General features: G+C 34.3%; 1 protein-coding gene across 1 annotated transcript in view; it reads right to left on the bottom strand.

The window, feature by feature from the left end:
* Nucleotides 1-1,661: 1,661 nt before the first annotated feature.
* LOC140743353 (uncharacterized) overlaps nt 1,662-25,630 on the bottom strand; it is a 44,353-nt gene continuing 20,384 nt past the window's right edge. Inside the window, exons 2-3 of the mRNA XM_073074532.1 lie at nt 4,010-5,083; nt 1,662-2,128 (exon numbers count right to left, since the gene is read on the bottom strand). Of these exons, the coding sequence (XP_072930633.1) occupies nt 1,686-2,128; nt 4,010-5,063 (1,497 nt within the window). The 5' untranslated portion in view covers nt 5,064-5,083 and the 3' untranslated portion in view covers nt 1,662-1,685. The remainder of the gene's footprint in view (nt 2,129-4,009; nt 5,084-25,630) is intronic.

Genomic DNA, 25,630 nt, shown 5'->3' with positions numbered 1-25,630 from the left:
AAGTCCCTAATGTAGTCATTATCATCATACAATGTACTGACAAAAGTGTTGTCACAAAATTATTCCTTTCGTCCATTGAAACCTCGAGAGAACTCAGATTTTTGTGTAAAATCGAGAGTACATACAATGTAATATGGTTCTACTTCGGCTCCTAGAAAATGTACAAATAATGCACAGAAAAAAAATCTTTCGATAAAGTAATCAATAACAGAACTCAGCTTTTTCAGTAAAAATCCAAAGTTAAAAGAAGAAGTCTTTCTCTTGATAAGAAATAAAATCGGGCGTATATTTTAACGACGTATAATATAATAAGTAGTCGATGTAAAATCTCAGTATGGCATTAGTGATGAGTTGCTATTATATTAAAAGAAGTAGCCATCTCGAGTGGGACGTTTATCCCGGTCTAGACAACAGCGTCCAGTTGATTCAAATGGATATGTTTCACAAAGATAATTTTCATCTTTATATCTTCATTAACTACATTTTTTGCCAAATCAGGCAAATTATAAGCCACCGCAGTAAAGCACTATTTACTATTCGCAACGAACTATGTAATTGTTTTCAAATACATGTGAAATATTTTCTTGAACCTAATGTGTAACCATAAAATATTTCACCGCACCTACTCTTGGTTTTAACACAAAAATCTGAGTTCTATCGTCGATTCTATTGTCGAAAGAAATGTTTTTATTTGTATGCGAAGGAAACATGCTTTTCACTATGTTGTTTGATAATAGCGACTACTTTCGATTACTGGTATAGCAAATAATAATAAAGACTAGATAAGCTTAAAGTTGCACTAAACTTAGGATATTTAAACCGCAATAAGTAAAGTTCTTTACTAGAGTTTATACCAAAATATTGTGTGGAGCTTCAGGTTATATAAACGTTGGTTCTTTAACATATTTAAAACGAGGACACGTGAAGAGAAATAAATGTATAACTGGTAGCAGAGGCCTCCTGAACTGTAAATATAGCTTCTTATAGAGATGGATTTATTATTGATAGGTATGTTGTAAAATCAAGCACAATTTCTGGGTAGAAAATCCTTTTTTATTTTATGTTATTGTCATTGATTATAAACTAAATTTTGTACGGTTGATAGATGTTTGTTGCGTGTCTGTAAAAATGTAAAATTTATAAAACTTCAAAGTTAGGTAGAGCTCTCCAGATGACACGCAAATGTAGTTGGATGCCCCTATATAGTTGGTAGCTGCCGATCATCAAGTTCTCAGTATGGTTCTAACATAGTATAAACAGCAAATATTGTATAATAATTGCTTTTGCCACAAAGAAAACACTCGCAGGTCAAAACAAAAAACTTGTGAAAATATGAGGATTTGCTGATTAAATCCTAACAAATGCGAAGTCGCTGGTAATGGGTTGTTGTAAGCAAAACAAAACGACTTGTTTGTATTGACCCAATATAGAAAATAAAGTAATTAAATGTTTAAAATTAAGTTAAGGAACAGTAATAATGAACAGCGAAATATCACCAAAAAATGTCAATTTCGCAAAACTTTGAAGCTCGGTAGAGCCCTAAAGATGTAGTTTTATAATTTTTTTATTATTTTTTTATTAATCTACGCTTAATTACGCAACTTTTGAGGGGTCTGCTGTTAAGAAAATCGAAAAAAAATATTTACGGGACACCCTACTATACATGTCCCACACACTGATTTCCTTTACTGAACTACACTTATTAACACTAGTGTAAGCACTAAGGATAAGTTTGCTAAGATCCTGAAACTGAAATTGGGCCGCCAATAACTTTCGTCCTTCGACGACAGCATCAAGGAGTCTTCGCCTTTCTGAATCAGCTCTCCTGGACACGGTAGACTCTCTGGAATATCTACGAGCGCTACTTGTTCCACTGGAAGTACTGTTGCTTCGTATTTATACGATGGATTTGAATCGTACGCTTCATCATCACTGTCTTGTTGGACATCACTATTGGATGCTAAATCGAATTCTGTTCTGGTTGGTTTTGTGTTATCTTCAGCTTCGGGCTTTTCTGGATTCATTATGCAAGTGACTTCATCGAGAGCTAATCTGAGCGGTTCGCTTTTCGTTTCATTTCGTAGAATTTGTATCCAGTTCAAACGACAGTCGCAGCTTAGTTTGTTACCTGGAACAGAAATTGTTTTTGTCAAAGAGGCAAGATGGATGTTTATTTGGTTTTCAACAAGCTTAGGGAGAGTAAAGACTCGTGTACCTTGATGATGATATAAAAAATGAAATAAAGAAGAATTTTACTAATCGTAAGATGATATTATAAAAACACGAAAGAATAATTTCAAACATAAGAATGATATAAACATAATAACGGGAACATTTCTGAATGAAATTGAAAAATATTTTATATCACGGCGTGCGTAAATGGACGTTTTACGCACGCTTCGCGTGCGCAAAACCCCCATTTCCGACCCCGTAATATAAAATTTTATACAACACGCGGACGAAAAATGTTTTTCTAACTCGTGTGATTGCAGTCCTCGCCTGCGGCTCGGCCTGCAAACTCACACTTGTCAGAAAAAAATTTTTCGTCCTCGTATTGTAATGTACTATTTATAAATCGTTATTACAAAAGGTTTCACACGTATCACATGATATACTAAATGAAACAGAATCATGAGTGAAAGCTTATAAAATCATAAAGGAAGAATCCGCGTGGAATATTCCAAAATATGAAAATAAAAACGCAAACCCAGCTTAACGAGATTTATAGCAAAACCTAATAAACCGTTACGGGATTTGAGTTGACACGCGTGTCGGTCACAAAACGAATTATCATGAGAACAAACGTAATGGAAGTGAGTTGCGTCACGCGGCCCCGGCTTGCGGCTGATGCAGCTATCGTTTTTATATAACGGAAGATAAATGACGAATTTGGTGACACAGTGTCGTGTAATAGAAGCAATGACACCGATAAGTGATGAGCCCGTGACACAGTGTCAACATAATTGTTTGTCATGATAAGATTCCGGGTTTCCAATTATAATATTAATTTAAGTTTCTAGAATTTGGATATTCGTAATAATCTTTTTGTTTGACTTTCTTGGAGAGTTCGAATGGGGAATTACTAAACTACTTATTTATTTAAATTGGTTTTTTGTTCATCGATATTAACGACACTCCCATGGCCATTTGAATGGATTCAAATGGTGGTTCATATAAGTGCTTATTAAAAAAAAATCTATCTTTAAATTTTTGTCATTTAAAATTTAGTACATGCTCAGCGCCGATATTCGTACCTTGGGGTTAAATTTTTACTCATATCTAACAACTTTAAAACGCGTGACGCACGCTAAACGTCGTATAGCTCCGATAATGTTTGTTGATTTTTAATAATTCACATTTCATTGTACCCAAATCGTGTTATTACTCTATTGTTGACTCTATAAGGGGGACTGTTACACTCATTAATTGTACTTAACTGAGGCAGGGTGCGTTGATGCTTTGTAGGGGATTCCAACCCGTAGGGCTCCATTGTTTGATCAAAATATAGTTATTCATCTTCCCATGAGTGTACTTATGTAGGAAGTGTGTTATTTACTCCTAAATAACATGGTGTCGTTGCCAAAAATAGGCTTTGTGTTACTGCTGAGCAGAGGACTGTAATTTACTCTACAACGGAGCTCGGGATAATTGGAATTAAATTAGTTTAGGATAAGAATGTTTTTGTTACTAGAACCCCTACTGTTATAAAACATTTTTAAATATTTACTTTTGTTATAATTTGAGAATAATATTTACCCTATTTTTATTTCAATCAACGCTTCGCAAAAAACTTCACATAAAAAGGTAAACCCAAAAGTAATTTGAATTTAATAGTCGAGAAACACACGATAAATTTCTCATTACAATAATTAATCCTTCAAGTTTTATATTACAGTTTATTTTTGGAAACAAGTCTTTAAAATCTTATTTCAATTATACAAAACTGACCTTGTAGAGATTTAACAAGTACTTCAGTAAAATGCTTTAGCGAAGATTAAGTTTAACTTACCGCTTAAATATAAGACGGAGGTCTTCATTTTTAAATTTTCGAGAATTGGCTTAACGGTTTCGTAAGTAAAGAATTCTATTTCGTTATTCCTCAAATCCAATAATTCGAGCCCTCTAACACCCTCCAAGAGACCCTCGTTGATGGATTGCAATTTGTTACCAGTCATAGACAATTTCTGAAGTAATGCGAGCCCATCGAAGGCCCTCTCAGACAAATATTTCAATTCATTATTATCTAAAAGGAGTTCATTCAAATTCCACAACTCTGTAAACGTCAAGTCTCCGATCATTGACAACTTGTTAGACCTCAGATCTAATCTAGTCAAATTGGCCAGTCCTCTGAATGTGTCTTTAGTCAGAACCGAAATTAAATTCGCTTCCAATACCAAGTCATTCAGTACATTCAGATGTTCAAAGCATCCGTCGTGAGCTAGATTAATACTGTTAAACGATAAATCGAGATATCTCAGGCTAGGCAAATCGACGAAAACGTCCCTCTGGATCTCGGTCACTTTATTATCCTTTATAGTCAGGTTTACGAGCGAAGGGAGATTCGCGAACGCAGAGAAGTCCAATTCCATTATTTTGTTGTTCATTAACGTTATCTCCCTCACCGTCGACATGTTACTGAACGTTCGCTTCTCGATTTTATTTAGCGATGCATAATGTATATATAGTTTCTGTAACCTTTTTAAGCGATGTATGACGTTTAATGGGACAAATTTAAGTGCGCCATCAGATCTCACGTTGAAGGTGAGGCGTTCTAAAAATGGCTGTGAGTTGAATGTGGACCAAATCGGGTCAGTTTCATCAATGCCCCCGTTGAAAACCCAGCAATCGGCTTTCGTAGCTGTTTTAATTTCGGTGTTCTCGCAGTAGCAGTGTACTTTTGACTCTCTATTTGCTATTTCACACATATTGTCCTTAGCTTGGGCGGCGTGGAATCTCCTTTCGGTTTTATCTCTGCGTTTTTCATTTAGACGGCTCTCGGTGTAGGATATTTGCACGGAGGTCAGAGCGAGAGCTAAAAGTAAATATTTAACGACGGTCTCCATGTCTGCGAAGTTTTTAGTACCTGCAACAAAAAGAATCATGTGAGAAATTGCTAAATGCACCAATATTTAAACAAGACTTATGTTTGAGCGCCGAGGGTTGAAAACAAACATTTTATATTGCGGTGAAGCTTAACACTGTTAACGATTCATTAAACTTAGTACCAGTTAATGAGCAATTAGCTCTTGAATGCAGTATAAAAATGGTCGTTGATTATTTTATCGGCACTGAAACGGTTTTAGCTGAGGTTGGAATTTTAATAACATGAGGGCTAATTTACAGCAGACGTGTTCTATGCATGTTTTATTAGGTCATTAACACTTTATATTCGGCGTATAGTAGAGTAGACATGCACTTAGACTAATGTGTGGCGGGGAAGTAAGGCACCCAATACACAACCCGATTAGATTTTTACCGGTGACATTTATACACCAGCTACAGTAAATAAAATTGATTTATTGATCACGAATAGAATATCGCCAATGGAAACCTAATAACTATGTGATTAACTTTGATGGAAGCTAGAACTAAAAAGCGTTTTATGAGTTGATAAGCAAAGACAAGGTTATGGTATAAGCCCCCTTATTAGGTTGATGACTCATTCTTTCCTTTGTTTGGTTTTGTGCGTGTCCATTATGAGTTATTAGGGTCTTCAAGTTCCTTCAATAAAATTAATTACCTCATAAAAATTTAAGCACTCGAACTAACTTCGTAAAAAGCTGCTTTGAACTATCGGTAACGGTCTTGTTTAAAAACAATTTTAATACAACTTGATTCAATATAGATTGTAATGAATAATGGCGCCATTTCTATTAACCTTTGACGCAGTCTCTATAATTAATTATTATAACCTGCTAAGGGCGGGACAAGAAATATAGAAACCCCTACCAAAATTACGTGTGTATATACAGTAGGTACCTTATAAGATTTAATTTCTATTTCAATAGGTATAATTTCAATAGGTATAATTTCATTTATTAATAATTTCATTATTGTAACACTTATTTTCCCCTTTTCAGTTAGTTATTTTTAATCAATCGGGTTTTTTGTTTTCTTAGAGATTTGTTTAATTGCGCCTTTGTCTGCAGAAGTCCAAATGTTAAATAAAATTGAAAGCAATAGAATAAGTATCAATGATATTTGTTCATTTTAGTATACCTTCGAAAAATCAGATGTAACTGTGACCATATTTACACATGGCTCGGAAAGATAAAATTTATACCACTGAATTGCCAACAAACACAAAACACGTGTACCTATGTAAAACTAACGCGATGATATCTGTTAGCGAGTTTGAATGATTAATCAGAAAAGTTAACTTGCAAAACTGTTACGTACTAGGCACTAGTTTGTAGCGTGTAGGGAACAGTAATAAATTAAACAGCTGAAGTACAGACGGACTGACTACCTAGAATTTAATCAAGTAAATTACCTAAAGTTTTCTGTTAAATTAACCGGAGTGTATTTGAGCGTCGTTGAACGAAGTATGCTCGTCAGGGTTTTTAAAAGCAAAGTGGCACAAATAACCTTATAGACCTGTACTATATAGATAGACGTAGAATGAAATGGCAGACGAATATACAGTCCTCCTGAGCAATTGGTAACTGCTGCTCATGGACATCTGCAATGTACTCCATATAGAGCAGGGGTGCTATCTGATGCTGATCAAAGATACGTTGCTACTTTTGAGGACTAAAAGGATCGCTTAATATGTAAGTCAGCCGGCAATAACACGCTTCCACCAAACGTGAAAACTGCTTCATTCTACACGCTTTCTACACTCACAGCCCCACACTAGGATTCTCTGTAACGTGGGTGCTGTGGACACTTAAAGAAACAAATACACAAACACCCAGACCCAGTCACAGAAATCTAAATTCATCACTCAGATATCTGTTTCGTCAGGAATCGAACCCGGGACCCTCTGCGCGTGAGACCGGTGATGATCGTTCCGCCACGTGGCTCATCGGAGAAATTGGTGTCGCGGTTGTACCTTCCCGAACTACACTGATTTCATCTTTCATTTTGATATCATTATTATAAGTATGTATTACAAACTTCTTTCTGTCTACAAGTCTGCAAACCCAGGTCCATATCAAGCAGAAGAGCTGATTCTGATATTTTAAAGGACATTTTTCGTTTTCAAGATACGAAAAAGAAACCAGTTTGTTTAAAAAAGCACTACCGTAATGTGTCTAGATATTTCGAAGCATCGTATTTAATTACGGTCTGGCTTTCATCTTTTGTTTCTTGCCTTTCTCGGCTTAATCAGGGAACGGACGGAAGTCATCTAGAAGTTACGTTCTTTGTTACTAGATTTTTGTAACTTATATTTTGTGTATGAGATAGGAATATTATTTCGCTGAAGGGGATTTTGCTTTTCTCGGTATCTGATGTTTAGTCTTTTCGTCTGAGAAGCTGGATTTCTCCGCAATTAGAAAAGACCTGATGCACATTCTAACACATTGTCACAATGAAGATTGGTGAAGAAAGGTACAGGCTATTTGTCAATTCGTGTCAGATGTTTGTAATCGTCGTTATGGCATGGCATGGATCTTCTGTCAGAGTTAGAAAGGTTTAAGCCATAATCAACGTGGCCTAGCGCATTGGTAGATTTCTACTATAGTACAATATTTTAAAGAGTATCAGGCATGACGAATTTCAAACACCAGGCTATCACTGCTTGTATCTTTGTAAACCGCCCATTAAACCTCTACCAAGTTTAATGATTGTTACCGCTGATTGTAACAAAGCACGCATAGACTTTAAACACTAACGGTCACCTAACCAACTCCTGATAGCACCCGGATTTTCGTAACATTAACATAGTTTTTTTTATAATATAGGAGCAGCAGACGAGCGTGCAGTCCACCCGATGTTAAGCTACTGCTGCCCATGGACATCTGTAATCAACACCAGACAGGACGAAATATTCCTACCTGAGGTTGGTCATAGATGCGCCGCTACGCCTCGGAAAAATGTCTCCCTTACCCCAACCTTCAAACCAAAACACAGCAGCGTTTAACACTGCTGTTATGAGGCAGAAATAGGTGTGGCGGTGGTGCCGCTGGAGTAAAACCGGAAAGGGTTCTACCACCTTCAAAAATCATTTGTACAAGCTTTATTCAAAACTTACTAAACCTATGTAATAACATAGAAGAAGAAGAAAATCTTCTAATATTAAAAATGAAGCAATCCAGTACAGTTTCAGACTGCTGATAAGCTGCACTGAATACTTAATACTAGATAAAGCTGCTAAGGAGTTCGTTTGCTACTTCTATTTCCAAGAGATAAACGAATGAATTCAAGGAAACGAAGTATTGCATAATTATTGTGTAAATCTGTAAGGTACATAATGTACCTGGTATTCGATAATCCTGGTACTTTAACTCGTAATTATATGGTATTTCTAATTATAAGCACATCGTGTAGATTCGAGTTCTTATAAAATAAAACTTCTAGTAGATTAGGCCCAGATATACGAGATACAGTTGCTAACGACGAACAACTAATCAAGTATTTATCTGTTACGGTCAAGGGACAGAGCCCTATGACACACGGACAGACGGCCACACGGATAGACAGCAGAGGCTTAGCAATAGAGTTTCGTTTTTATCCTTTGGGTATGGAACGCTAAAAAATATTTGAATTTAAATTAAACGAGCGAATTCGCAGGCAAAAGCTAGTCACTAATAATAGCACGAAGTTCTAACCCTCCGAAATGTCCTATTTAATTAAGACCTTACTTTCCTCGTCGTTTCTTGCCTTTTTTCATGCCAGCTTAATCAAGAAACGGACGAAATGGACGAAACGGACAAAGTCATTCGAACATTACCATTGTTGCTCTTAGCTTATTGCGAACTAAAATTTTGTGACCATTCACCCGGACGCTTAATTAAACAAAAATCTTTGTTCACTTCATTGACACGTTGGGTGTATTACAATAAAAAATGTCCGAAGTAAATGTATGTCAAAGTTGTTAATAAAGCAGCCAATGCATATGTAACTAATAAACATGGAAATATTTATATTTCTTTCTTATTTGTTCTATTTGAGGTCGGCTACAGGTGGGTTCTGACAAGACATAAGTACAAAGTCCCTGTAGTTTCGAGAGAAGAATAGGACTACGGTATCTCATGCCTATCGTAAGAGGCGACTAAAAGGGGGCTTCCGGGGTTGCGGGCGACAAGAGTGGGGGCTCGAACCGCCCGTCAGCGACCCCGGGAAGGATGGTTGTATGTGTGGTCGCATACCGTCGTACACACCAGACTCCGGTTGCGTTCCTTTGGAGATCCCGGAGTCGTCTACGCAACGCCGAGGACGGCCAACGGGCGGTACGAATCCCACAAAACTTCGTGTCGCTCCCACGGCATGGGGTACCTTTTGAAGGTTTCCCCCTCGTAAAAAAAGCACAAGTAGATATACGGTGGTGCTTCCGGAGTCGTACCACAAAGAGTTCTACCGCCTTCACTTTTAGTTGTCCCTTTTCGGTGCAAATCCGTCCATTAAATGGTAGATCAATAATTCGCTTACAACAGAGGTTCGACGAAGCCCTACGATTTACGAGATAATAGAAATTGACATTTAGATTTTTCTTTTGTTTTTTTAGACTTGTCCCCTTTTGACAAAAGAAAAGGGTTGATGGAGATATTCCGCACTGTATTCGAAGATATTTTTAAACTTTTATACAGTTTAGAATTTTAATCAGACTTATTTAAATTCTATTTCCATTGTTCGATCATTTTGTTTGTTTTACAGACAAAGGAATAGACAAATTAAGAAGTTTATTGTTTGTAAAGTAATTCTATACTTTGTTCTCCTAAAACTATGTTCATTTATGAAAATTGGTTGTAATTTTAAAGGTGGTTGAACCCTGAGGAGCTTCTTGTTATAAATAAAGTATATAATACATGTAGATTGTACGTGTATTATAACTATTTATAACTGAAAGTAAATAGACGACTGTAATTGTATTGAGAATAAATGTCTGGTAATTGTATACAATTACAACATCATGTAAATTGTATCTTATATGTAAAATTCTCGTGTCACAATGTTAGTTACCTTACTCCTCCGAAACGGCTTTACAGATTTTCACCAAATTTTATATGCATATTCAGTAGGTCTGAGAATCGGCTACTATCTATATTTCTTACCCCTAAGTGATAAGGGTTGTTCACACTTATTTTTTTTTATTTATATGGCAACACAACGTTTGCTCAGCTAGTAATGTAATAAATACGTATATGGGTTTAAATTTTTTTCTTTTATTTAGAGCGTTTAAATAAAAGGTTGTTTTAAAAAAAATCACTAATGACCTATGATTCTTTATAATGTTATTAAAGAAATATATGCACATAAATGGAATTTTAACTCTTCTATTCATAGTCTTACTCCTGCTAGACATTTTGCTGGCAAATAATTTTCGATACCAATCTCATCTATTAGTTACCAACATGGCTTCCTTTAGATGAAACGAAATATCTTTGCTATTGTTATAACTGACCTTTCGTAACCTTTTTTGATATTAGAAAAAGCTTTTCATTATTTACAAAATAGCTTCAGAGTGCAAAGGATACAATGTTAATTATTCCTAAAATTCTTAATATGAAAAGAAAAAAATATTATAAAGTCATATATAGGTATGTGTATTTACCATAATTATGTCATTGGATTGTAGGCAACGGGTTAACAGAATTATCTAAAACGTTTTACTTGCATAATATTTTCCAAAAAAAATATAGATTTATTGTTATAATGACATATTCTATCCATATGCTTCTCATTCTGAGAGAAGACCCGTGCCCAGCAGTGGGACAGTAACGGGTTGATGACGATGATGATATCGAACGACATATTATAAGCAAGTCACGCTGTAAGCATTGTTTCTATAATCACAATATTGCATATTCGTAAATTGTGTATATAAATAATTGTAGACGTCGAGCAAGTTCGGTCGCGTAGGTACTGATAATAATATCATTACGTGCTTGAATATTACGTGCCTATTTTAGACACATTCCTTGAGATTTATATTGGTTCGACATTAGGATTATAAAGAGTAAATATTATACTCTTGCTTTGTTGTAACGATAAGTTTACTTTAGATCACAGTGTAGGGACATGGATTTTACTAACAGAATAAAAAAGTATAAAAATCTTTAAAACATTATAGGCATTTTTTGTTTCCAATTGCATTTATCTCAGATAGATTATATTATTTAGTTTTTTATTTTTGCGATTCGAAAACAATTTATTTATTTTAGAAGAACATTTGAAGCAGCAATTGATTTGAGATCTCTGAAACCAATGAAACATTTTCCTAAAATTGTAGTTTTCCCGAAGCATTCTCTCAAAGAACATGGTTCTTAAAGGATAAATCCTTCCAGAAAATCCCGGCAAATACTGTGATCCCAAGATCTTAAATACGTAAGTATCATTCGGGATCTCCACGGAGGTTTTAAGTTAAGCTCAAATTAATTAGCGTAATCAGGGCTAGTGTTAAATTTGCTTAGCGGTGTTAGCACGGATGATAGAGTAAGTACTACCTATTCATTTGGTAAGGTCCCAGGATATTATTTATCTAAAGAATCTTGATCTGCTGAGGTTGCATAACTCCCATATACTCGTATTTCTAGTTATAACAATAGTGTTATACGCTGTGTGTCCTCAAACTATGAAGGAAAAGCTCCTTTACTAAACCTTTTAAACTACAAACCACGCACGAGGCATTCTGGCTATATCCTCAGAAGTAGCAAAGTATCCCTTACTGACTTCAGGTAGGGGTCAAATGTTATTTGGGGTTCATTGCGAGTATTTAGTTGTACCTCGTAATTAGATGTACCCATTACTTTGTTACGTATTTTTATAGGTTGTGATTTGGTGATGACCAAATAACTGAATTATAACTCAATTAAAACGATATAAAACGGGGAACTGAGCTTTTATAGTCCACAATTAAGCGAGCAATCCCAAATTATATTCAACTGCGCTTATGTAATAAGAAAGTTTCATATATTTCATATAAATAATAATTCGCCAAGTACGAGTCGAACTCGCACATGGAGGCTTCTGTACCACCATTCATTATTTTTTACTTATTTTTATTCAGTTTATTATTTTCAACAATATTTAGTTATATGATACAAAAATAGATGGCGTTGGGGTGATGATCAACGATACGTAGACAACGTACAATAAAATTACAATAACTATATTAAAATATGTTTTATAGTTCTTATTTGTATTTATTATAATACTAGCTATAATTGTAAAAATTTCAACCGTCTTCTTAGTACGATTAAAGAATTAGATTGAAAAATGCCGAAAAATACCGGTTTGTTATATGGAGAAACCCTTTAATATTCAACTTTATTTTATTTTTAGTATTTGTTATTATAACTGCCACCGTTATGCTGCCTCTGTAAAAAAAATAATGTATCTATCTATTACGGTTTCGCCCTGTGACAGACGGACAGACAGCGAAGTTTTAGTAATAGGGTTCCGTTTTTACCCTTTGGGTACGGAACCCTAAAAAGCGAATAAATAGGCATTAAAAAATCCGATGAAATACTGAAAATAATTTCAAAATTAAATTCAAAAATATACTTAAAAAAGGAACACAATATATAATATAAAATATATGCCACCGCAATAAATATTTAAACCCATACGCTCAATCGGAATTCGTAAAATAGGATTGTCCTTATTATGTCCCGAAAGTCCCGGCGGAGCGACAAGAATGAAATAATTAATTATTTATATCTTCCGTACGCACTCTCCTTTTTTAAATAGAAATTCCACATTTATGGATACCGAGTGAAATAATGTCTCTCGTGTCATATATTTTCACGTTATTATTTTATCATATGATATTTTCTCTTTTCAGGTTTGGGGATCTCCCGCCAATCTAGGTGATCAATGATCATGCCTGGGGAGCAGGCGTGCTCAGAAAGTCTTAGCTCCAAGCGTATATATGCATGATGTTGAGAAAACTTCGATACCGTGATTCATAAATATGTAACGACATCTATTGACGAGTTGCGGAAATTCGACGCAAAGGTAAAATTCATTATCTATTTTTATTCATTTATTTTTTGTTACAACTTTATCTTCTTATTTATGCGTTTATATTATGTAAGTTCTTTACGATAGTTTAAGAGATTTACTGTTGCCCTAAATAACCTAACAATTAATTAAATAATACCTAACAGTTACAGACCATACTTTTGAAGTTGTCATAAAAGATATAAATATTATTGTTTACTCCTATGCAATTACCATCCTAAAAAAATATGTCGTGGCGGTAGTCACTACTAACACTCAAATGGATAAACTATGGTTCTATTTCATTTCAATTACCTAAAGTTTTATTAAAGGTAAGTAAGTCATAATTCAAAATTCAAGTACAGACCAGGTAATATTACTTATAAAAGATTTTTTGTGTCAACCGTATCCAAAATGACGTAATCCCAAAACAAAAACTCGTAAATTCAAAAGAACAGTTGGTGTTACCTGCTTTTCTTACGATGGGTTAGTCATCATTTTTTCTACGCATTTTTCGGTTCCTAATATCCATCACGTACCTGTCCTTTATGTAATTTCAATGCAATTTTTGGAACAGGTCCGTACATGTTAGTCGGCGTTATTTTTTGTGCAAACAAACAAACTAGCATGTAGGTAAATTGTTTGAAATAGGGATGGACCAACAGGTACTTTTACCCACACTTTATACAGATTTGCAACTTAAATTCCACGATATTTGCACGAAGCAAACATTTGAGAAGGCGACAGAGAAGTTTGTACAAAACTTTACATTGACCAATTATGGATATGGTTTGGTCGGCAATACTTGAAATTTTGAATTTTGGAGACTTGAAAACATCTATGCAGTGACCAAATGTTGATCTATTCTATTTTTTTTTCAATCTTAATATCTTTCGCAAATATCTAGAGTTGGTTAATATTAAGAAATCATAAAGTTATTCGAAGAAAGAAAGAAAATAGTTTAATGCTATTATATTTATTTAAGGAACTAAGTAAAAACGCAATAACAAGAAAGTTAAAAACATATTAAAGATAGTTAAAGATAAAAATTATTAAACACTAAATTCGTTTAAATAAAATGACAATGAGATGCAATAAAAGGTACATTCACGTTATACTGTTAATACGATGCCATTAATGTCCGGGGAACTGCAATTTAATTATAAATGCATTAACGATTCCACTTAAGTCCATGAATTTTCGCTTTTAAAATGATCCAATGGGAATATTCGAAAGTGACAATTAATTCATCGCTCTTTATCGGGAATTGTGATGCTCGTGTTAAACTAATGTTACAATGAAGTTGTGTGAAAAATATAATATTGCTACACTTGTTTTAATGGTATTGTCATAGTAAAGGACTGGCGTCATACATATTGTATACTTTAACATACTATTATACATACACTTTAAAACTTTTTCAAATGAATACTGGAATTTTAAAAAGAAATAAAATGGATCACAGTTTGTCTTAGATCTTTAAGACCGTTTTAAATACAAATAATATGTAATTTTTGTTTTGCATTTCGAAAATGAATTATAATTTTATGAATGTATAAAAAATATTTATAAGTTTCATTTTAACAATTATTTTTATATTACCCACAAAATCGTTTCTACAAAAGATAAAAAGCAAAATAGCGCAAAAATGACGCGGTCAGACCATCTATTGCGTCATTTACCTAATCCGATTTTATTTGAGAATGAAACCTACGCACAACTATATAATAATATTATATGTATATTAACTAACTTGAGTTCAAGAAGTTTCAGTAAGGCAATTAGTCATAAAGCATTTACAATGTACGTAGAAGTTTGATTGATGGACGCAAATCGCTCCTACTAATTGCGTTTTCATCGCAAATTCTATTTCTGGGTTAGTAACTAAAATTTGTGATTAATTAAAATTATTAATCAAGCGTTTTGCGAACAATGTGACAGGTTCCCTTGAAATCATTGATGCAGAGTGTCGTCGACCCAAGACAGCAGCGTTGATTGGGTTGATGATGGTACGTCTGGGTAAATGACTAGCAGACTACAACTTAAAGTAGACTTTAAACACTTTCGAGAAGAATTTTGAGAATGTCGCTTTATTTCTTTTTCTCGGTGATGAATATTTTGGTTGAAGTGAATACATAGTGTTCTATTCAAACCTAATGTGACTTGTATTATAACTTGCTTTATCGGTGAAGGAAAACATAGCGAGGAAACCTGCATATTTGAGAGGTCATAAAAAAACTTAAATGTATGTGAAGTCTACCCATACGCACTTAGCCAGCGCGGTGGACTATGGTCTAATCCTTCTCTTTCTGAGAGTATACACGTGCACAACAATGGGACAGTAATGGGTTAATGATACAGAACGTAGCCACTTTGGATCATGCGTCGGAGTACGTGTTAGTTAAAGGCATTCGGTTGGGTACTGTACAGTGTAATACCTAATACAGCCATTTTGTATACTAGGCGGCTCCAAAACATCTATTATGTAAAGTATCTTTTGATTTTGAAAAAAGAAATAACCATATCTTACTAGTATTAATAAATGTACTTTATACCTAATTAGCTATCCTAGCTGCTAATCGTTTGAACGATCGCTAGTTGTAATTTACAATGTGTTTCCGTGTTTCAAAAGTGGAGCAGTTGTAGTTAACGGATGGTACCACGGAACCTTTAAACCTTACCTTATTTTAAATGGTCGATGTCGGCTTTGGATATCTAAAAACAAGTTAATAAAGATCAAAAATTCTACCTAATGTCTGCCACAGATCCATAACTACTGCCGGAAGTATAATGTTTATAAAAAAACTATAATGAATATTTAATGGCTTTATATGTGATCTTATCCAAGATGGGCTATCAATAAATTGTTTCAATATAAACAGATAATATAGACACTGCATTATAAAAATAAAAGTTTAATCAACTTTTGATGCTTATTCACTTACGTATCAAAATCATACGTGTCATAACCTGAGCATAATTAATGATTGTTTCTTCTTTAACATTAAGATAACAACGTAGCATTTTTCATCTATTAATTAACTGTATTCTAGGAAGAAACTTCTACAAATCTGTATAAGTCAGGTTCAAGTAGCCAGTTACTGAAGTCCATTAGTTTTCAGACATCAACGTAATGGTTTGATTGATGGGCGCAAAGCGTTCAACAAACTGTATTTACAAGTTCTACTGGAATTTATTTCAAGTTTAATTTGATTTAGTTTTTGGAATATTTCTTGGGAACTTAGGATAATAAATCCACCTTTTCAATGTAAACTGTCTCGAGTCTCGACCAGTGGTTTTAAAATCTTTGGCAAGACGGATCATGCAGTAATTACGTGAGGTTGACAGCGCGCTGTATTTGCAAGCAGGTCCTGGAATTTAACCGCGAAAAAAGGATCCTTAAAATCTTTATAATTTGAAGTAATTTAGACAAGAAGGTCTTCGTTAATTCAATTATACGTCCTGTCCGCAACCTTCCCTATAGTGGTTAATTCTAGGAAGATCCGCGAAAGTTCTAGGAAATCTGCAAGGAGAAGTTCTAGAAAGACCTGCGGGCCAGGTTGCCGACCACTGTTTTGTACAAAATTAGAACAGATTTTGAAATATAAAAGACGGGTTATGTCTGTTTTTTTTGTTCATTCGTTTATTGTTCGATTCGGTCCAGGGTTAGTCAATCGAGGGTTTGTTTGTTTGTTTGATCATTCGATCATTTGTTTGCTTGTTTAATCGTTTGAACATTCAATCAATTTGTTCAATCAATTCGATCGTTAATTTCTTGAGCATCAATAACTGTAACGTCGGTTTTAGAAAACAAACAGAAACTGATTAACTTTTCTGTTTTATTTATAATTTTAAAAAGTTAATCAGTTCTAACTTGCAAATTCCTCAAAATAGAACTAGATGATGTACACGATCTAAATTCCCAATTTGCTGCAAGCGACTGTAGTTACAAGAACTAAGATCTACGTGTCAACTTGGGAATTAAACTTGGGACTTTAGAACTAGGTCCTGACGAAACGTTCATACCCACACTTACAAACATTTAAGAGCTTTAACTTGAATAAGTCGAACGTTTTCGGGGAATTCGTACAAGTTGTGTATTTACTATTATATACTGTTTTTTATAGAATTGAAGTAGCGAAGAAGCATAGAGTCCAAATAAAGTTAATTGATAACTTTAGTTGGACTAGTATCCTTCTTCAAATTTTTGTATCATCTGATGTTTACTCACTAAAATCACTTGAAGAATATATATCCAAGAAGCTAAAGAAACGGAAACTTGAGAAATGTATTGACTACTGAAGTTCATTTATAACCGGTTCCATCAATCAAATCCTCCAGTAAACGGTTTACAAGTTAAGTGAAAACTGACTCTCGTTAAATTTAAGTCAACTCACACAACTTAGTGTAACTTCGTCCTAAATAAAGCTCGCTAAGCTTCGGACGAAAGTTTACAAATTAATTATTTAGAATTAGTAATTGAATGATAAATTGCTAATTTTGGTTAAAGGGTTCAACTTTTGTGACAGTTCAACACTGGGGTTCAAATTAAAATCATTGTATATATATTTCTTATGTGCGTGTGTATGTCACTGAACTCCTCCTAAACCACTGGACTGATTTTGATGAAATTTGCTGAGTGTGTTCAAGGGGACTTGAGAATGATTTAGATTCACAATTTAGTCCGTGGGAAAAGGTTTTTTTAATGAATTTTTAATTCGTAAGTAGTTATAGAATCAGAAACTATGCAATTGATAAGTGATGATTTTTAGCAAAGTTGCTGTCCAAGAGCCCACGAGGGTTTAGGAGTTGGTAAGACCAATTTTCGACAGATGGCACCACTGTCATTCCAATGCAGGTACAAATTTTCCGTTTTATGTATGTCATATTATTTCTTTAAAATGCGGGTGAAGCCGCGGGCACCACTAGTGTTATATAAATTTGTAAATAGTACGTTTGCTAATTTTCCTCCACTGTTGGGCATAGGCCTAGGGACGCCTGTAGATCGTGTTATTATAGAATGGATTGTAGGAAGCAATGTGGTGTCGGATTTTCTAAAACTCTACTGAGATTGATCTCTACTGAGATATAACGACTTCTATTCAATGATGAACAGACAATTTGATGTTGTTTTCCAAGTACGGAAATGTTTATGAAATTGAGTCAAATAATTAATGTTTATATATGAAATTGATGTGACGCTTCTACATACATAATGCAATAAAACAAGGATTCTTAGTGTGTTGGGTGCGATACACAAAAACAAACACACATTGCGATCAAACAAAAATTACGATCCATTTATTATAAGGTTTTTGGCCAGGAAAGGAAACAACTATTTGGGTTCGTATATGTACGTAATATGTACGTAATGTACGTAATATGTACGTAATGTTCGTTCGTATATGTACGTAAATCTGACATGCCTATGTATATACAAACATATAAACATGTATTCGAAAACATTAGCCTCATTCGGTTGTCGGCTAAAAACGACACCATTTAACGTATAAATTAGGGTCAAGACTTGAAGAGTCATCTCAAGTTTGTAGTTTAACTCTCTTCCCCAAAATGCGAAATCTTCGAAATTTCAAATCCCGGGATCACTTAAACTACGTTGAAACGTAGGTCTGTTGTGACTGCTTAGGATTTGTTTGTCCTAGATAAGGACGGTTAATTAGTAGATCAAACGAGCGTTTTTGACGATGTTTCTTTATAACTGAATCTGATAAAAACGCTCGTTTTGTACGCGGTTAATTAAATTATTAATATTTTATATGATGTTTTATAGGTTAATTTAAGTAACCGCTTTTTTATTTAAAAATAATATTACTTATATGGATAAAAATATTAGTGGTACTACATATCTTTAGGGAATTGGTTTAATAAATATGGGAAAGAATGCATTTTAAGGGTACAAATAAAAAATGAACTTTTAATTTAAAATCTTTTAAAAGTATGTAAGTATCTTATGAGATGAATTGCTTAATAGTCTGTTTGTACGGGATGATGTGTTCGCCCAGCGAAAAAATCCCACTTTAAATTAAAAATAAATAAATAATCATAACTTTTAATTCAATATTTCAACAATCTTCTCTACTTATGAATACAAGCGATGTTATTAATGAAAGGACATATCTCGTGAAGTAGTTATGTTCAAACTTATAACAAATTTAACCGCTTTCTTGAAAATTCCCTTGATAAAAATGTATTTCATTTTATATCATATTGTAATAGAAATGAATTGCTTAATTATGCTTTTTTAGCAATATAAAGAGTACTTCCATAATCTTCCATAATATTACTACAATTTAAAATGTTTATTATAATTGCATAGAATTATAATTTTGGTATAGCGTTTGGAACGCCCGTCTGTTTATCTGGGAAGGTATAACGCACGGTTAGTTTGCAGAGCTGTTTAACTGTCGTGTCCATTTTGCTAAGATCAGTGTACTCACTCAAATTATAAAGTAGAATTAGAAACCCTGTAATTTGTTTAATCTACCCACGTTATTGTGGTTTCGTGTAGGTTTAATATATTAGGACGGAGCTGTGTAGGTGGATAATTTATAAAATGTTGTAATTTGTAAATTATATATTATGGAAGGTGGTAGAACTCTTTGTGGGTTGACTCCAGAGCCACCACCGCCAGTCCTATACACAAGCCATTTCTGCCTAGTACCAAAGTGTGAAGCGATGATGTGTTCTGCTTTGAATTATTTGGTAAGGGAAGCCATATCCGAGGGATACCTTAGGAGTAGCAACGTATCTGTGGCCGATCTCAGGTAGGAATCTAAATTTATTTTAGATTGACTACACATGTCCAAGGATGGCAGTAGCCACGTACCATCAGGCGGACTGTCATTTGCTTAAACTATGAAGGAAAACATCTTGACATGTGACATACCCGCCCGAATATTCTCTAAAACGGTGGGTGTCTTTCTGTAAATCTGATTGGAAACCAAAGCCAGTAATGGCTCAACTAGTTTGCACCACAAACAGTCAAACAATAGTATTTTTACGTTACAAAATTGGTTTCGACTGCCTCTCGACTCCCATTAAATACAGAGTGTCATTAACTTCAAAATGAGTTTGTGTACGACGTTGCGAAATATATCATTGTTGTCTTACCCGTGTTTGCTTTGAGAAGTAAAATAAAGGTAACTTTTGCTCGCTTAATAACTAACTACCTTAATTAAAATTTATCATGGTCTCATTGTAACGTATAATGATTATGTTCCTATTAAAGAACGAAAGTAGTTTGTTGGTAAAGTATGACACTTCTGGACATGGGTATCTTTATAGGTACATAAAGAACATTGGTTGGGGTTGAATTTTGGTTGGTCGCTTGAATAGGTACCCAATAAAAAAATGTTCTGGCAGTTCGTTACAAGGATACTTTGCTTGCGAAGACACATGGGGCGTTTTATTTTAGTCCTCAGGGGTACCAACAATCAATCCTATTTGGTGTTGAATACAGACAATGCAATTTAGTGTTTAATTAGATTGCAAGATTCAGCCTCATAATAATATTATGTTTATTAGCTTTCTCACACCATTAAGCAGGAACACAATACCTTAAAACGCTATTTTATAGCAAACATACTTATAGTAATGGTACCACCGCAAGTAAACAATTAAGGATTTTACCACCTGAGTTTTTCAAAAGAAATATTCCCCTAATTTCACAATTGTTTCAACACAATGACATCATAAAGCTTTTTATAACGGCGCCAGAATCGAAGCGACATTAATCTGAAGACCCTTGGAGTGACAATAAAAAAATTTAACATCACAGGCAGTTACTTGCGAAAATTTTGAATCTTTTGTCCCTTTATCTGAGTTACTTTACAGGAAACCTTTTCAGAATACTCGATAAAGGAAATATCTTGTAAGAGAAGCGCAAATTATCCGTCCATACTGATTTTCATAACGTACAAACGCGATAAAATTTGCAAGAACCCTAATGAGATTGAGTGGAATCTGTTGGATTACATTACAGCGGGAGTTGTCTTCAAACCTCGTTATTAAATTACAAAAATAATATTTTATATTGATTTTGCTTTTATTTAGCGAATAAAGTAACTTTTTCAGATTAAGCACTTCGCAATTTAATTTTTTACTTACTTCCACGACAAGCGATTTAAAAAAAATCTTGTGAAATATGTAACATGTTCTTCTTCCAATTATTTTGTTCATATCACTTTTTCTACATGGTTTTAATATTGAACACATTATAATCACACTCACTAAGGCAAATACGGACAAGGTTATCATTAACGTTTACTCGTATGTCAAACCGAAAATTGAAACGACATTGTCAATACTATCAGTATCCATTTCACATTAAGAATCATCAACTTTAATATCACCATCATTTTCGATAGCTTCGATAGCATAATATTTGTTTGAACACATTTAATAGTTCTTAAATTAAACCAATTCCCATACATAGAAATTACGCGAGAGTAATTTCATAAACGTGACGTCCAATTTAGAAATTGAATCCTGAAAACAAATTTGCAGAAACCCTGATTAGATCGAGTAAAGGAATCCGTTGGATTACGCTGCCTGTGGAAATCTCAAAACCTATTCTATTACAAGGATAATATTTATAGTAACTACTGGCAGCGAGATTTTCTCATTTACTTTTCTTCTTATCTGCACCCTATAGGTGCTTCTACCTTTCTGTTTGTTAGCTTAAAAATAAAAAGTTTTACACGTGTTCCTCTCTTTATATGTTTTCCCTCTCTCTCTCTCTTTCATTATTATTTTTATAATAGGATGTTCAGAAAACAAACTACTTTTCTTGTTATAATGCCTAACTCTATAATATTTGAGTATTTCATTCATCAATTTAATTTATTATTTTAATAATAATAATAATAATAAGCCCCTCACAAACCTAACTCCACGTCCGGTCCGAACACCAGTGACCACGTGAGGGGCGGACTTAGGCAGCTTTCAGCTAATTACTTACCTAAGACTAACGGAGCAATAGTAAAACAGTAGAATGCGATGCGTCTAAGAAGCGGTAATAAACTACCCCAGGCGGGTACCGGAGCGAATCGCGATGGAGAATCCCGCCCCGAGCCCTCGAGCTCGGGCAGTCCCACGTATTCTGGGGGGGACACCGTGTCGCAAACTTCTGCCCAGTATAGCACTGTTGCAGATCATAATCACGACTCAGCGTCAGTGATTGAAACAGTTAATAGCAGATCATCTTCAACCCCACCTTTGTCAGCAAATGTTGTACAGGAGGCGCAAGCCAATAATCCTGTACCCATTGCTGATTCCAAATGTGCGCGAAAAAAGTGGACAACTGAGATGAACCAATTTATTTGGCGCACTTACCTAATAGCAACCAATATGGAGACAGATACTCGGCACTATTTAGACAAACTACACAGTGAATTTAATCGTAAATTCCCAGACATGAATTCTTCCAAGCAACGATTAGGAGATCAAAGAAGAATTATTTTAAGAAACAAACTATTGGACTATGAAACCTTAGAGAGAATAAAATCAGAAGTTAACACATATATACAAACCCACTCTAATTTGCAAACACAATCAAACAACTATAGCCAAAACACACAACGCAGAAGAATGAAGTGGTCTCATGAGATGAATGAAACCCTAATAAGATGTTATTATGAAATAACGGAATGCGAAACGAATAAAACTGCTTATAGATCACAACTTAGAAACAAATTTCTCGATATATACCCACAATTTTCCGATCTCTCCGAACAGCATATTTCAGACCAAACACGATCTATTATACATAATAAGTATATACCAGAAAACAGACTTCAGGATATAGTAAGAGAAATACAAAATTCAAGATCACACCTAAACCTACAACTAAGTAACGGTAATAATGGCGGCACAGAAAGCACACCAGATAATAATGGCGATTTAAGTAACACATCTAATAACGAAAATAGTGTAGTCACTCATACAAATAGGCAAAATGTTACGTCATGTAATATCCAAAATCCAAATAGTTCTCGTAACTTAATTTTACCTAGACCACATTTAAACTACACAAACATAGAAAAAATATTCCAAGAAACATTAGATCGATTCAAACATTCTAGCCCAGTTAATCAACCACACATACCTAAACAAAAGACTTGTAAAAGATTAGCTTCCATAGTTAATTATATAAATACTAACTTACTCCCTAAATATATATCGATTGATCATGACTTCATTTTATTTCAAACAATAATTTATACTGCAGCTTACACAGCTGCCGTATGTAATGGGGCTAAAATTAAAGAAACGGCAAATACATTACACCAAAACAGGCAAAATATACCGCCGTGGCAAAAAAGAATTGAAAATAAAATACAGTTGCTGAGAAAAGAGATAGGAAGAATGACCCAGCATATACGAGGAAATAGAAGTAGAAAGCTAGATAAACATGTAGAGGATATCAAAAATAAATATATAATTCATTCCAAACACGAAGGGCCAAATGTTACACCTGATTTGATTTTAGATACAATGAAACAAAAACTTAACGCTTTTACGAGTAGACTTAAACGATATTTAATTTGTAATTTAAGAAAAACACAAAACATTCAATTCATTAACAATGAAAAAGTATTTTACAGGCAGCTTAATTTAAACACAGAAAATTCCCAAGTTATGTCACCGAACACTAATAACAGTAATAGAAATATCAATCTATCACCAACCGAAGAAGAAATGCATCAGTTTTGGTCCAAAATCTGGGCCGATTCTGTTCAGCATAACGCGTCTGCTAAATGGATCAAATCAGAAAATCTTGAAAGCATTCATCCAATGTCTTATGAACACGTACCAGAAGACACATTTTTAAAAGTTGTTAAAAAGTCTCATAACTGGAAAAGTCCTGGAACTGATAACCTTCATAACTTTTGGTATAAACAATTTACATCAATTCACACTATATTACACAAACATATCAACAACTTTATAAATAACCCAGAATTAATACCAGAATATATCATGCAGGGCGTCACTTATTTGATTCCCAAAGATAAAGATTCCGCTGACCCCTCAAAATACCGACCGATTACTTGCTTGCAGACTATATACAAAATACTTACAGGATGCATATCAGACATTGTTTACCAGCACGTCACACAAAACAACATACTAGCAGAGCAACAAAAAGGGTGTAGGAAAGGTAGCCAAGGCTGCAAGGAACAGCTAATAATAGACTCAGTAGTCATGAACACTGCTTATACACTGAAGAAGGATATAAGCATAATGTACATAGATTACCAAAAAGCATTTGACTCTGTACCTCACTCCTGGTTAATATATATACTAGATCACTATAAAATACACCCAACAATAATATCGTTTCTAGAAAAAGCCATGAATCACTGGTCTACAAAACTAAAAACACAAAACAGTCATATTACATCGCACACTCCTTCTATCCCTATTCGGCGAGGCATTTTCCAGGGTGATGCCTTTAGCCCATTATGGTTTTTCTTAGCCATTAATCCTCTTTCTCATATGTTAAATCAAGCAAAGGCCGGATTCCGCATTAAAATCAATAACATCCAGACAACACTTACACATTTAATGTACATGGACGATATCAAATTATACAGTAACAAAACCAAAACACTACATGTTTTAGCAGACGCCACCCAGACATTTTCAACAGATATACAAATGAATTTTGGTGTAGATAAATGCAAGACACTAACAGTCACAAACGGCACATTAGTACATAATAATTACATCTTAGACTCAGGGCAAATTATTGATTCACTTGATCATAACACATCTTACAAATATTTAGGGATTCAACAAAATCAAAGAATTAATCACAAACTTATAAAAAAAGATATAATAAAGAAATTTCAACACAGACATAACATCGTCCTTCGCTCTCAACTTAATTCACGCAACTTGATTAAAGCACTTAACACATACGCCATTCCATTATTAACTTATTCATTTGGAACTATTAAGTGGTCACAGACGGAACTTAAGAATATTCAACGTAACATAAACACATCCCTAACAACTCATAGAAAACATCACCCTAGATCATGCGTACAAAGACTAACACTTCCCAGAGCTGAAGGTGGCAGAGGAATAATAGACGTGGTCAATTTACATAATAAGCAAATAACAACTTTACGCAAATTCTTCTTTGAACATACTCTAAGATCCAATCTGCACAAAGTGATCACTGCAGCAGATACCGGACTAACACCACTTAACCTCTGTGACAAAACACCGCAACATAATGAACGATTAGTTAATATACCAGACAAAGTTGCTGCATGGGAAAACAAGGCTATGCATGGGAGACACTTTAAAGATTTGCAACAGCCACACGTTGATAAGGCGGCGTCAAACGAATGGTTGCGACGTGGAGAGCTCTTCCCTGAAACAGAGGCCTTCATGATGGCAATTCAGGATCAAACCATAAACACTCGTAATTATCAAAAACATATAATCAAAAACCCTAACATGTTAAATGATTTATGCCGGCGATGTCACA

The sequence above is a fragment of the Epargyreus clarus genome, unplaced genomic scaffold (assembly GCF_041222505.1).
Source record: "Epargyreus clarus isolate Ecla_fem2 unplaced genomic scaffold, WU_Ecla_fem_2.2 ptg000001l, whole genome shotgun sequence".
Classification (NCBI taxonomy): Eukaryota; Metazoa; Arthropoda; class Insecta; order Lepidoptera; family Hesperiidae; genus Epargyreus; species Epargyreus clarus.
This window is presented reverse-complemented; position numbering and strand designations above follow the sequence as displayed.